At 43.3% G+C, this 14,602-nt stretch overlaps 1 protein-coding gene across 1 annotated transcript; it reads right to left on the minus strand.

Annotated features, from left to right (window-relative positions):
- Positions 1 to 8,514: 8,514 nt before the first annotated feature.
- On the minus strand, positions 8,515 to 10,501 carry snai1b (snail family zinc finger 1b). Its single transcript, XM_028410274.1, has 3 exons — positions 10,273 to 10,501; positions 9,502 to 10,047; positions 8,515 to 9,217 (listed from the first exon to the last, which is right to left on the minus strand). The coding sequence occupies exons 1-3, from the start codon at positions 10,352 to 10,354 to the stop codon at positions 9,036 to 9,038; spliced, it is 810 nt and encodes a 269-aa protein (XP_028266075.1). The 5' UTR covers positions 10,355 to 10,501; the 3' UTR covers positions 8,515 to 9,035.
- Between the last annotated feature and the right edge of the window lie 4,101 nt (positions 10,502 to 14,602).

Consider the following 14,602-nt stretch of genomic DNA (forward strand, 5'->3'; position numbering starts at 1 on the left):
AGATAACTGAGCATGCACTGAGACGTGAATGTGTTGTTTAGGGTGGGGCAGAGCAAGCCCCAGCCCGCTAAAGGAAGGCCAAAACAGGTGCTTGGATTCTCTTTTTTTCCCCTCTTTTCTTTTCATCACTCACTCTCCTTCCCTCTTTCTTCTTTCCACACCTGTTGAGGTGTGAGGACTCATGCTGGTTCATCCAGACAAGCCTGAGTTATTCCACAACAGTGGGGGTCTGAGTTAAAGGGAGGGTAATTAACAAGTATGTTTTATCTGTTTAACCCCCCCCCCCCCCCCCCCCCCCCCCGCCCTCAGTCGGCTCCCACGTTTGAAATCAGGTGTTACTTCTGGATTGATCAACTGTGCGGGGGAGGGTTAGAGTTACTGTTAAGATAGAAAAGCATAAAAAATCAATGCATTACACCTGTGTCACCTTCTCAGAACTGATGGAAGCTGCAGTGGAAACACAGAGACCCACTGATAGTCCCAGAGGAGACTGGAGGGCTCTGCCCCCTGGTGGAGTGCCTTACTGGCCTTCAGCCCCTCCTGTGTGTGTTGTCCCAACAACAGGGGATGAAGATTTACCCAGCTGTTTGGGATCTGTGGTTGTGTGTGTGGCCAGGGAAAGTTCACATTTATAGCCCAACAAATGAGCGTCACTGTCTTAGAAACATGAGTCAGGAGGTCAGAATGGAAGAAAAACAGTAGGCCAGTAGTTTGACCTGCAAACTTGAGCCATATTTACAGTATGAAAGAAAGAAAGAAAGAAATGCAGGATAACTATTTAGAGTTTATGATCTGACACACCTGGCTTTGAGTGTAGACTATGGGTATAGAATGACATTTGGACCTTGGGGACAGAGAAAGCTATACAAATTAAACAGTCTGTTTAAACCTAAATTTAAATGTATAAAATAATATTAAACTGTCAAAACAATGGCTTCTGTCCAGTGAAACTGATTTGGGAACATCTGGAAAGGCTTTATGGGAAGGTTCTAGTTTCAAATACTGCATTTTGTGTGTGTTTGGGTACTGTGGGGGGGCTGTCATGTGGGAATCCTCTCAGCATTCCCCACAGGGGAGCTGTTGTCTTTAAGTTTAAGAAAAAAAAACAACTCTCAGGTGATGATTTCAGTGAGTGTGATGCAGAATTCAGGCATGAATGTGTCAGGTTGAACTGATACCAACACATCCAGTGACAGCAGTTAGTGTTTAGTAGTTGAATGGTGTGTGTCTAGGGTATGTGTGTGCATGTGTTGGTGCGTGTTTGGGCACATGTGCCTGCATGCATGCCACCCTGTTCTCCTCTCATCTGTTCAGGCCCTCTAGCTGGTAATCTGAGCATAGAGATTAGAAAGAAAAACAGCAGAGAAGAATGTCTTTGGTTGAGCCAGCAAGGAATTTACAATGGCCTTCAGGCTGCTTTGACCTCTCCCTCCCTTTCTCTCTCTCACTCACACACACACACAAACACACATACAAAAATGACAAAAGGAAAAAATCATTTTTTATAACCTGCATGGCTCCTATTTCACAGTTCTGGTCATCAATCCTCTCTGATATGATAAGCTTTGTTTCACTAACTTCACTTGAAAACATGACGTCACTAGAAAAGAACCAGGCAGCACATTCGATTCAATATCATCAAACAGTTAACACACACTAGCATTTATTCTGCTGTAAACTTCAGCTCTAATGGCAGCTTAGCATTGCAGTGGGTCTGCAAATTGTAGTAAGTGATTAATCTGTGTTGTAATCTTATCTATTGCCTGTCTCTGTGATGTGAGCTGAGGGTACATCTCACATGTTGTAGCATTAAAACATATTTCCACCTCATCATGTAATGAAATATTTACCTTTTTTTATAATTTTTATAAAAAATAAACCTTAGGGCTTCATAACAAAGTAAACAACAAATAAAAACAGGCAAACAGGTGCTAGAAGAGCATAATAAAATCAAGAATTTCAAGGAGGGATGAAAAACAAAAATTCTACAAACAGTAAAATGAGAGAAAGATATGAAATTAAAATAGAAGCTTTCAGTCTTTTGCATTTATTTAAGGTTTTGTTCAGTGCTTTGTATTTCACAACAACTGTCAGCAAAGTCTGTCTTAGGAGGATCTTGTAAAATGAAAAGAAGTCCCGTCACTAGTAGGAGGAGATAGGAGGTCATTTCCATGTTTCAGAAACTTGTGCCTTTTTATTTAACATATATAATTTTGATCCAGTGGACACCTCATCATAAGAAGAGGTCTTCCTCTGCCTTATAAAATCTATTTTATATCTCAATCTTGACACTTTGAAGAAAATACTCATTTGAAATGACATGAATGACATCCGTAGTTCAAAGATAATGTTATTGTGTGTTGGACATTGATGACTCTACAACAGCTTGTGGTAACATCACGGTGTCATCGTGAGCTGTGATGACACCGTGTTGTAGGGCAGAAAAGGGATGCTTCAATGGAGTTCTAGTTTCAGAGAGACAGCTGTGTCGATACTCAAGACAAACTGGCCACCAGACCGTCTGATCCGATCCCCCTCGCTCCGTCACAGCCGAGCAACTTGCCTTCCTCTAAGACAAACCTCAGCCAGTGTGTGTGTGTGTGAGACAGAGAGACAGAGAAAGAGGAGAGCCATACAGGTCTTTGCACAGACGAAGAGGACAGGTGTTAGGGACAGGAGGTGCCGAGTGGCCCGGGGGTGTGTGGTCAGGTGGTGACACACCTGTCCCTGCTTGCACGAGAGGGTCTTGTTACATACAAACACACACTCTCAAGCATGCACATCAGCCTGACCATGTGTTCTGACATGCAACATTAGACCATCTACCCTCTTATGCAATTTGAATCTGGGAGTCATGACAAACCTGCAACAGATTCTAGTTATGCCAAAGACAACATGGCAAGCCTAAACTCTGTAACAGAGTAATGTGAGGGATGGGGGGACACATACACTGATCTCTAGACGTGCAACACAAGACTCCATGTGGAGATTTGGTTACCATGTGTGACAGAGAAAGAGTCTGAGAGTGTCTCTGGATGTGATTAATAATCATTTTCATGTAGGGTGGCTTAAGTGTGTCTAATCACTCTGTGTATTATGTGGCTTGATGTTTAAAACAACAGAGCCAGCAGTTTCTCAGCAGACTTTGCTGGTCGACTTATATAATAAATGATAACAATGCAAGTTACTGTACCAGCAGACAACTCCGTCCATTTCCTTTGAAAGTTGGAGCTGAGAATGATGTGATGCTTTAGTTTATTTGTATAATTTAATAGCAATAACTTATCATATTTCAAAATGTCACTTCTTTCTAATGCCACAGCTAGCTTGCAGTGTTTTGCTGCATTCCAAACTCAAAAGCTCAAAAGTTGGAAATTCACCATGTTTCAGTACAAACATGGTTAGTCACTGTTAGTGGTACAAGATGTCATTATGTGGTATTTTGTGCACACAGCAATGCTGCATGATGTCATTGTTGTGTGCAGCAGCCATCTGAAGTGTCTCCCATCCCCAGCTTCCTGCTGACTAAAGTGGCAACTTCACTCAACTCCATCTGAACAACAAACTGTGGTATACCATGTTTTACATGTAGTAGTCCCTTTATTATGTGAATATGCTTTGATGTGTAGGGTTTCCCAAAATTAGGGGGGGGGTCTAATCCGCAAATCATGGTGCAACATATATAACTGGCTGCCCCTCTGCATTCCCCCTTAAAACGTCTGTAAGTGGACACCAGTGTGTGTGGCACATGTAGTGTTTCTGTAAAACCATGGAGATGGGGGGAGATAGGCGTCTGGCCCTGGGGTATGGATTTCAGGCAGGTGCATTTGCCTGCCCTGCGGCTCCTCAAGGGACAGGATAAGACGGGACAAGACGGAGGGAGGAGGAGGAGGAGGAGAGGGAAAGCAATCTGTGCTCTCTGCAGTAAGACACATAGATTCTAGATCCCCACTCAAAAGCTCTTCTCCGCCCATCTTGGCCCCACTGCCCATCACCCCTCCTTTTCTCTCCCTATACCTTCATTGAATGGAATGTGTCGGTACAATAGAAATGTCCTGGTCCTTTACCTGCTGCCCCCCCCAACCCCAGGTCCACACAGGCCCTGACAGGAGGACAAAAGTGCACCTTGCACCTCTCAGCACTACCAGCAGCACCCTGGGGGCAAATACCTGAATACCTGTGGTTAAAAAAAAGAGGGATAGAAGAGAAAAAGAATGGCACCACATGAGGTGAGAGAGAGAATAAAGGAAAAGAAGAAAAACAGTCAACACAGGAGACTTTGCCTCAGCTGCCAAGTGTAACAGACTCTTCTGGAGGTCCAAAAAAACCTAATAGCTGCCTTCATATTTTGATAACCTCTTCTTTCTTATTATTATACTCCACTGTCGTTGTTTTACATTTATTCTAATACCTGCTTTCTTAGCAATTTACCCCTAGAAGGTGCTCTCCATGTTTCCTACTCCCTCTCAGTAGTCTCATGTCATGACTTGCTGGCCTCTGCCTATAGCTCAGTGACTAATGCAACAGTGTTGAGCTTCACTCAAATTTCCTCTGATAAAACCACAATGACTGTAGCTCCATGCAACCTATGTGGGTGTAGCAAAAAACAAGGACTTTAGGGCTTTTATTCATAAGTGAAGTCCACTCTAACTTTTCACTTTGTTGACATTAAAACAGTTAGTTAGTTAATACACTGGTAAAATAACCATGTATTCCTTTGTACCATCACATAGTGTCTTTTTTTGTCAGCATTTTTTATCATTTTTTTTATCATCTTCTTTATCTACAGCGTGACCAAATGAGCTGTCAAAAAAAACAAAGCAAGTTGAAGTATTCATTAATCAATTCTCCCATTCTCCCACAGAGGCGGCTTAGACACCCAGGCCTGAATGTCTCAACTACCTCCAACTCCTCCTGGGGCCGCTCCTCAGACCTGCTGGGAGATATAATCCCTCCAGCGAGTTGCAGGCCGTGCCTGGTAGACATCTGAAGGGAGGCACCCTGAGGGCATCCTTATCAGGTACCACAACTGGCTTTTCTCAGTGTGGAAGGACAGCACAGCCTGATCTGAAGCATGAGGGGAACCTACTTTGTCAACACCTGAATTTTATGATCATAGTTACACTATTCGATTAAGTTTTGGGGACCCTCCTGCAGCTGTTTTGCAGCTGAAATGTGACCTGAAAAGTGCACGTTATAAAAGGAAATATATTTTTCCACTGTGTGTCTCTAAGCTCTTTTGCAGTTAAAATAAATAGATAAATAGATATGTATATGTCTATATTTCCCCTCTATATGTGTACAAATGTGAGCAGAGCTTACCCACGTAGTGGATCTGAAAACATGCATGTAGGCAGCTTTGGAACACATAAAGTTGGTAATCTCTGCTTCACACACTTGTTTATGCTCCTGTCCCTTTATGGCTCATCCTCTGCCCTCTGACCCTGTGGGACAGAGGCTCAGTGTTCAGGGGGGGAAAGCACCATCCACATAACACACACACATGCCATTGAAGGGGGACAGCAGGAGTGCGGAGGTGGGCAGGAAATGGCATGTACCCCCTCCTGGAGGCCATATCCTGTCCTTGGGTAAAACTGGTTTATTTGTACAGAGATCTGAGCCCTTTGTGTCCGTGTGTCACATAGCTGTGTGCACATGGATTGGGAATTTTTAAAGGTAACAGTTCAGAGTGTTGCAAGATCTCAGTTGTGGGAGCATGCATAAGAATGATGTGCATGTGGTTTGCACACTGTTTGACACTGTCTAGAATTATACAAAACTCATCACTAGAAAAGCATCCACAGTGAGCATATCTCGCTGCCCTCACAGCACATGTCATTGATCAAGTCTGCATTGCAACATGTGGCATTCCTCTCTAAATTCTACTCCCTAGTGATTTGATTAATGGCCCGCAAACAGAAACACTCATTCTTCTGCAGACACCCACCAAGCCACATACCCTCCTCCTCCTCCTCTTCCTCCTCCAATGTCCAGTCTCTTCTCCTCTCTTGCTTTCCTCGTCCTATTATTATCTCCTTATCCCTATTTCACCCTGTCCCCGAACTTCATCCTTCATGTTCGCTCGGTTTGTATGAGAGTAGAGGTTTGAGGGAAAAAATCATCAGTTTCTAAAAATGTACATCAAACTTGTGTTTTAAATGTAAATTTAAAAAAAAAAACTTACTTAAACTGTATCCTTGAGGGACAAAGAGATGGCAGTCCACTGGGACAGCTCTAGCAGATTGAAGAGGTTGGCCAGCAACATTGTGTAAGAGCTGTGCAGCTTGCAAACATGTTTGAAACTTTAACCCAGTGACTTAACCCTCCTGGCTTTAATCTGATCCTCAAATGATTCAGCTCTGCCAGTTCAACCATAATGGGCACCATACTCTTTCTTGTCCTCAGTATAGATCGCTGTTGAGCACACATCCATACATGCGCACACTACAGCTGTATAGCCGCACCCAGATGCTTCATATCAGCACTTTTTAAACAGGGTTGTGTTTGCACAAGACTGACAGGCCACTTCCTGTGTCCTTAAACATCACCACAAACTGCTGAGACAAAGAGAGTGGAAATGTAAATTTCAGTTTGCAAAAGTGAAAAAGTTTATTTTATTATTGACTGCTGCTTACCATCGCTCAGTTCCAGAGAGTGAAGTTTGCAGTCTTTTAACCTCACGCAAACCTTGAGTTATAGCTCTGTGTTGGATGCTGTGTAGACTCTCTTTCTCTTTCTAAGATGATGCCATTGCAACTAAATAAACCTAATCAAGCTGCAAATTGTCAAACATTAGCCTTTGCATATATTAATTAGACACTGAATAGTGAACTGTTGCTTCATTTTCATTAATAGGACCTATTAGAGCTAGGTCAGAACACTTACCTAAGTAAGAAGTAAACATGTGAGAAACTGAGTGGTGATCCCCTTTTCATCAAAACTAGGCCAACATAATGTTATTTCCTCTTTCAGGATAATCTAATTAGTACTTTGATTCTAGAGCAAACTGCAGCGCAGAGCAGACCCTTTCTCTCTCTGTTAGATGGCCGTATTGTATGTCTGTCACTAATGGCTCAGGAATGTCAAATTAGTCAGGGGCCGCATGCGTGACGCCGTGAACAGTCAAATACTTTGAGGAGACCAATATGATATTACACACACAGTGAAAAAGAAAGGTGACAGGTCCAGTGATCTCATTGCCTCAAAGCTACAGAGTGATAGACTGCCTCCTACACACTGCAGACCAGAACAATGTCCCACTGGCAAAGAGTGAGAGTTGAATTTCAAACACATAAGAACTGACGGGTCTGTTTAAATTGTATGGTTTTGTATGCATTTGTGGAGATGCAGAAAATTAAATATTACCTCTATCCTTTACTTATGCATCTCCTTATGAGCCCATTGTCTCAGCAGTTCAAGCGGAGTTCAGTCTGTGTAGGTGTGCAGCAGCAAGAAGACTCTCACCTCTTGCTTAATAACAGCCCGGAGAGGTATAAGCAGACAAATGAAAAATCCCCCTTGATCAAAGGAAGCCTCTTTATTCAGTAGGTGTGCGTTTGAATGTGTGTGTGCACATGTGTGCAGTCTTCCGGGTGCTGTTTACATTGGGCAAGCTAAGTCATGCAATCTGATCTCAAGCTCTTTGAGTGCCTTTTCAAACTCTTCACTCACTCACACACACATATACATGTGCACACATCCACCTCTCAACACTAAGAGCTATTGGAGGAAACACTTTGTTACCTGCACAAAGACATGCTGGCGTCAGTGTGTGTGGGTCAGGAGGGCAGTGGGGACTGAGACAAACATTGCTGCCATATGTGCACGCTAGATGTTCACCTTCTGCTGGACCCACAAAAGTTCCTGTAAGGTAACAACTTTTGTTCTGAGCAGCTGACTAGAGAGGATCAATGCTGGTCCAGAGGTTCTGTCTACTGTGGTCTTGAGCCTAATTTCCTGCTTCCATCTGTGACCACTTCTCCAGCAGGAAGTGGGTCTGTGGGATTCCCACACTCTGTTAATTTCACACTGACTTTCTTCTGCAAACTTGCCAATCTGAGCTCTTATTGCTCAGCATTTTCCTTTCCCCTCTGGTCCCACCTGCACTCCCTCACCGCCACCGCCACCCCCCCCCCCTTCCCTCTTTGGCATGTGTTCTCCATGTGTACACGCTGGCAGGTGTGTGCAGGTGCTCCCCTTATCACTCAGCATCACACAAACCTATCCCTGCTCCCCCAACCCTCACAGCTCTATCCTCCCATTCAGAGACTGTCATGTCTGTCCTGATGAACTCATTTGTATGCTGTTGAAACACTACTTTACATTAGGGCACAGAGACATTGGTGCTTTTTTTTAAACAAACAATGCTTTTATTTACATGTGGCAGAAAAAAGGCATGACTTTAAAAAGGCACCTGGCAACAAAATATTTCAATAAAAACTGCAGATCAAAACTTTTCAAAAACCACCTTTAACTGTAAAATGACAATGTTAGTGAAGTTTTCTTTTGGTCAAGCTCAAGTGGTCATTACATCTCCTGTAACACACACACTACACACTGCTGTGGCATTGGGGAGGGGGGCGCAGGAGGGATGAGTGGGGTGTCACCTGTCGTTGAGGTCACAGCCAACACGTCTCTCAGCGCCCAGCCTCCACAGTGCACCACACACAGACAGCTGTCTCAACACTCACACGTCATGTATGTATAGTACGGTGAGGAATGACATCCCCGCATACACACAAAAACACACCCAAGCAGCTGCAACATGGCCAAAGTCCCGGACCGGCCGGCACCAATGGAGTTTCCTGGGAATTAACTGCATGTCCAGCTGCCTCAAATCACAAAAACAGTTGACTAAATGCAGCAAAAAAAAATCTACAGAATCCTGAAATAAAGGCACTTAAAGTCATTTCATAAAAAAACGGAACTGCACTTTATGCAGTCGGCATCGGTTTCCTGATGTCCTTTGGGTGTAGTGGCTCTAATAACAGAACCAGCAAGCAGCGTCAATTGAAAGCAGTCCAGGGAATGTGAGTCTATGAGGCAGGACAGCATCCAGAGGCACTGTGTTTGTGCAGCAGGGACATGCGGCTGAAGGTCCGTGAACAGGAGCCGCACTGATACTTCTTCACCTCAGAGTGGGTCTGCAGGTGGGCGCGCAGGTTGGAACGATCGGCAAAGGCCCGGTTGCAGTGCTGGCAGGCAAATGGTCGCTCACCTAGTTGAAAGAAAACACTTGTCAGTGCCAACCCAACACCTCACACATTAGCAGGCCAAAAGGTTTCTCCTCTGGCCATTGTTTTTCAAATGCAGCAGGAACACTTGATGCAAATTGGTTGTTTTTTCATGCAAGGTTGAGATTAGATTGCGTTCTGCTGAGCAATAACATTTACTCACACATCAGGAGACATCAATGAATATCAATGAGCACAAGGTGCAACCAGGTCTCTCATTAACAAGCCAAGCTTGGAAATCCATAGTCTGACTTGAAAATAGGTTTACCTGTATGAGTGCGGATGTGTCCTCTGAGCAGCCAGGGCCTGGAGAAGGCCTTGCCACAGGTTGGGCACACACATGGCAGGGTGTGTGAGCGAATGTGCATCTTCAGGGCTCCCAGGCTGGTGTACTCCTTAGGGCAGTGTTTGCAGTGGAAGGTCGGCCGTGCAGAGACCTCAGAGGGCAGGGAGGGTGTCTGCTGTGGCTGGGAAACATGCTGGTGGTGGGTCATCTGATGGTGGGACAGTGCTGAGAGGCTGCTGTAGCTTTTACTGCAGTGCAGACAGTGGTAGATGTGCTGGATGACATCTGGGCTGGGAGGATCTGAGGTACGTCCACCATCCTCTTCTTCCTCTCCACTGCTGCTGGACGAAGAGCTGCTGAGGTCCAGAGGGCCCAGCAGTGAAGGAGGCATGGACACTGGAGCGATCGGGGACAGTGGTGCAGGCAGGGTGTCCATGTTGAAGAATGGGCTGGCTGGGTGGCAGGTCAGTGCAGAGCTGTTTTTCTGGGTTGGAAGTTCTGCCCGTGGAAAGCTTTCTGGGACAAAAGCTGACAACAGAGAGGAAAGGTGGGTTTTCACTTAAATGAACAGATAATCCAATAAAGCACTAAAGCAGCGTCATGTTTCAGCCTGCATTCATCACAGGAATGACCATCCAGCTTTCTCATCAACACATTTTCCAGGTGACTAGAAACACTTGGCTAAATCCGTGTTGTCTGCCACATGGCTGCGTTCTGTGTCTACATGCAGAGAGTTCAGAAACAGAAACTTACCTGTTTGGCTCTCCAGATGGCTCTCCTTGTAATATGGCTTCTTGTTGGAAAAATACTTCTTTACCAGAAATGACCGAGGCATGTTGATCTCTGGTTTCTCCGATTATCAAATAAAAATATTTTCCACGGCGGATTGCGCACAGATCCAGGCACTTTTCAGAGGACTTGAGTCGGACGGTGACAAAAACAATCACTTGTAAATCTTCGACTGCGAGTCCACCAGGAACGCTTGTTGAGAAGCTTGATGAGGGATCCTAAAGTTGCCTCCTCATATAGTAACCAGCGGGGAGAAGCAGCGGGGAGGGTGGGCAGGTCTCCTCCTCCCAAAGACACACCCCGTGCGTCAAGGCGCCACCAGCCCCTATTCACCACAGGTGCCCAATGTGCCAAAAGCTGCTGAAAAGCGTAAATCTAATTGTGCATTTCACGGCTCTAATGACTCGCTCTTTAACAACAAGGCTGTCACGTCTCCTCCTTAATCTACAGGCGTTCACCTTCACTCTCATTAAATGTAAATGATCAAATGATCAAATGTAATTTTTGTTTCAAGTTTTTGTTTTTTTTTAGACAAATTGTGCAGGTCAGCGCTTTTTATTGTGAAGAAAGTTTTTACATTTTTTTCCCGACACACAAAGTAGATGGAGTCAAATCACAGTGAACTTTCCACACTCCGCTGAAGTTTGTTCTTTTTTAAAAATGTTTCCCAAAAAAGTCAGAGCGTCCTCTGTTGGCAAGTTTGACAGTGTTTCTACACTGTCTTTGGAAGAAGTCGTCAAATTAAGATATTCCAGAAAAACGTGGGATAATCCAATAATCTCACATTATGTCTTTTATACTATCTGTTTAAAGACTTGCAGCCAAGGGGGTGCTTTTTCGCCCCCTGATGGGAAGGAGACATTTTTGAGAAGGAGACAAACGTTCTGTTCTCTCTTCAACACTAAACTCTCAGTTCATGCTGACCCGCAGCGCTCCTTCTCTCTCTGCAGGGAATAACTCCTTTTAAATAAAAGACGCGCTGTCCTCCAGCCTGCTCTCAGCAGGATATGGGATGAAATTAACCGAGCTGACCGGAACAATATGATGATGATGCTGATGATGATGTAAACCAGGGCCTATATGCCTTTAGGTGGCATGAAATGCAGTCATCAGATAATGGCTCCAAGAGGAAATTGGCGTCACATCGTGTTGTATCCTGCCTTAGTGCTGCGCCGAACCTCAAATCAAACGTTCCCCGAATAATAGGAAATTGATTGAATATTATTGATTGATTATTGACGACTGGATTTCTTGGTCTTCTTTATTTTTTTCTTGAATTTATTTAATTTAGCCTCGTTAAATGTTATTGTTTTTGTTATTTTGTCAGGATTTATACATTAATGTATTGTCAGTTCTTAACTCCATTTTCTTCATTTTGTTGTCATTTAATTGGCACAAATCATTATTTAACGACTGATACGTGTCTAGTGGGTCAGACTGTTCAGGTGCCGGCCATTAGACAGGAATGTCACAGTTTTCAGAGGTATACTCTTTAGCATTGCAAAGAGCCAGGAGCTGGTTGGTGGGTGATGGGGCTATATGCACCTGTCTAAAGGCGCCATTGTCGCGGCATGCCCAAAAGTTCACACGTCGTTAGAGCGCTTGTTGACACCGACGCCACGTAGACTGGGGGTCAGGAGGGCAGGACAGCAGTAAAAACAAAAAAGCAAATAGCAAAGACACACGTGAAAGTAATCTGAGGTGTGTCTCCGTGCAAACCGTGTCTGAGAGCTGATATTCTCAACATGATGTTACTTTATACTTTAGCTCCACAAACTGCAGCTTAGATTATAGTAACATGTAACATCCACCTGACGTCACAGTGCAGGAGGCTGTAAGTGAGAAAACAACTGATTACACTCTGCTGAATGTGCTCTTCCAGTTTGTCTGTAGGGCTGACAATTTGTGTTACAACAGGGTTGGGATGACCTCATGACACACAGAGGACATGAAGACATGAAACGTCTTCTGCTTGGAACAGATGTTCTCTCCTTTTCTCTCTGTGGCCTCGGGGATAAACACAGAGTGCCCACAGAGGGGGCTCACACTGTCTGCTGAGACCTCTTCAGACAAAACTGCATTCAACACATCAGAAGACAATTCCCCAAAATGTTCTTTCTCTGCTAAAAGAGAGAGTTTAAATTACCAGGAGCACTTTGCTTTGAGGGGCTGCTTGACTTGCTGATCATGTGTTTGCATAAAGAAGCCAACTCCCAAACACCTATTGTGATTGTACACATGCATTTGCTCAAGTGCAGCTTAAAGACACGTTTTACATTTTAAAAGCTCCTGATAGGTCTTGATCAGTCAGCTACAGTGTTACCTTTCAGTCAATTCAGACTGCAGGTAACGGGACCACTTGGGGACATTTACATTTGTGTGTATGCTGCAGGTTGTTTTCCAAAAGCAACAACAACAGAGTACTCAGGTCCTCTTCTTGTATCAGATGATTGAAAGGATGTAGAAGATCTCCCCTAATGTGCTTTTTATGCTGTGATAAGTACCAGGTCTATCAGGTCTGATGTGTCCATATGAAAAAAGTTGTCTGTACATTATCCAACCACCTTTCTTACATCTCACATGCTTGTTTTGCCTCATAGTTTTTACTGCTGTATTGACATGTGTTTGTGTGTGTGAGAGAGAGAGAGAGCAAGTGTGTGTTGCCTTACAGTTCAGAGGTCCTTAAACCCACCAGGGGTTAGATAAGATTATCGCAGAGGAATGCAGACCTGGTCATATGGACACACACACAAGACTCCACAGATGTTTTTAAAATAGATAACTAATTTTGCCATCAAAACACAAGTACAAATTCAACACTTACATTTGATTCTGATTTGCAGCTCACATTGTCTGTTTACATGTGTTGATAAAATCACTACCAGGTGATTAATACCCCATGATTTGATCACAGTTCTGCTCTTACACAATGTCATAAATACAGTTATGAACAAACATCTCAGATGGAAACTTTTTCTATTTTTATACACGCTGGTGTCAGCTCAGAGCACAATGTTGAAATTGGAGCATACATGCTGTGTTTGTTGGCTTTTTAACCTTCTCTGATGCTGAGTGTTTGTTTGTGTCTCTCACTTTATCTGGACACACTACAGTCCAACAACAGGCACCACCTGATGTAATATATGATGCTGTTAAAGGCCTTCTAATAGTCAGTTGTTTATTTTCTGGAGATAATTGAGATTCTTGGAGAGACTGCAGGACGAAACCTTATGTGGAGTCATTTTTAAATGTGTTTAGTTTTCCTTGAATTGTGAACAATGATCTGAATATAGTAGTGAAGTAGTTTAAACTAATATATTCTATATTTACTTTAATTAATACAATACAATGCATGTTTTTGTAAAATATATACATTAAATGTTGTATTGGAATATTGTAATAATGGTACTGTTGTTATCCATTCATTATTTATAGATCCGATATCATAAAACGGTAGTTACAGATCATTTTTGCACTTAAAAAAAGATAGAAAGAAAAATAGATTTTATACATAAAGACTTGGGATTCATTTAAAGTCAATTTCGGCCAAGAAAGAAAAGAACAATCTGTGGGGTGGTGCCACCTACTGTTTATCTGTTGAATAGACCCACTGTTGTTAGTATTCTATGCTTAACCACAAGGGGGCGCCACAAGACCAATAATGTTATTAGGGTTTATAGTTGAGATGAAACACTATATTTGTTTTATACATGTATGCAAAGTTATCATAAACCATCACAGATGTTTAATCGACCTAAGTATCACTGGCAGCAGTGACGAATGAGGGACAGTATATAAGTGAACTGCAGCACAACTGGTATGCAAGCATCATAAAAAAACAAACATAAGAGACCAGACACTGTGGAATGTGTGTTTGTGTGTGTGTGTGTGTGAAGATCCAGGCATGATGTGACAGATACACACAGCTGTACAGTAAGTGTTGACTCACTGCCAGGAAGAAAAATGTGTGTTCTTTAGAGTTATATTCAAATGGCTGCAGGTAATTTTTTAATGTGACGTCTTTGTGGTTTAAACCAAAGACTTTAACCCTTTATGTGGGTCTTAAAAAGAAAACCAGGGTGCATTTTGTACATGCCATTCACTCCTACAGGCAGCTGGACCTACAGACAGGAGTGACTGATGTTTCTCCTCCTGTTTCTGCCTTGAGGAATGTTTGCTTGAGACCTGAGCTCTACAGATACATGACAGGATGTTATGTGAAGGTGGATGTTAAAAGACTTTTTAAGTCATAATGTGCAAACATGAAAAATGTAGGTTAGGCGGTTACAGATAC

This window comes from Parambassis ranga, chromosome 7, assembly GCF_900634625.1.
Source record: "Parambassis ranga chromosome 7, fParRan2.1, whole genome shotgun sequence".
NCBI classification, from domain to species: Eukaryota; Metazoa; Chordata; class Actinopteri; family Ambassidae; genus Parambassis; species Parambassis ranga.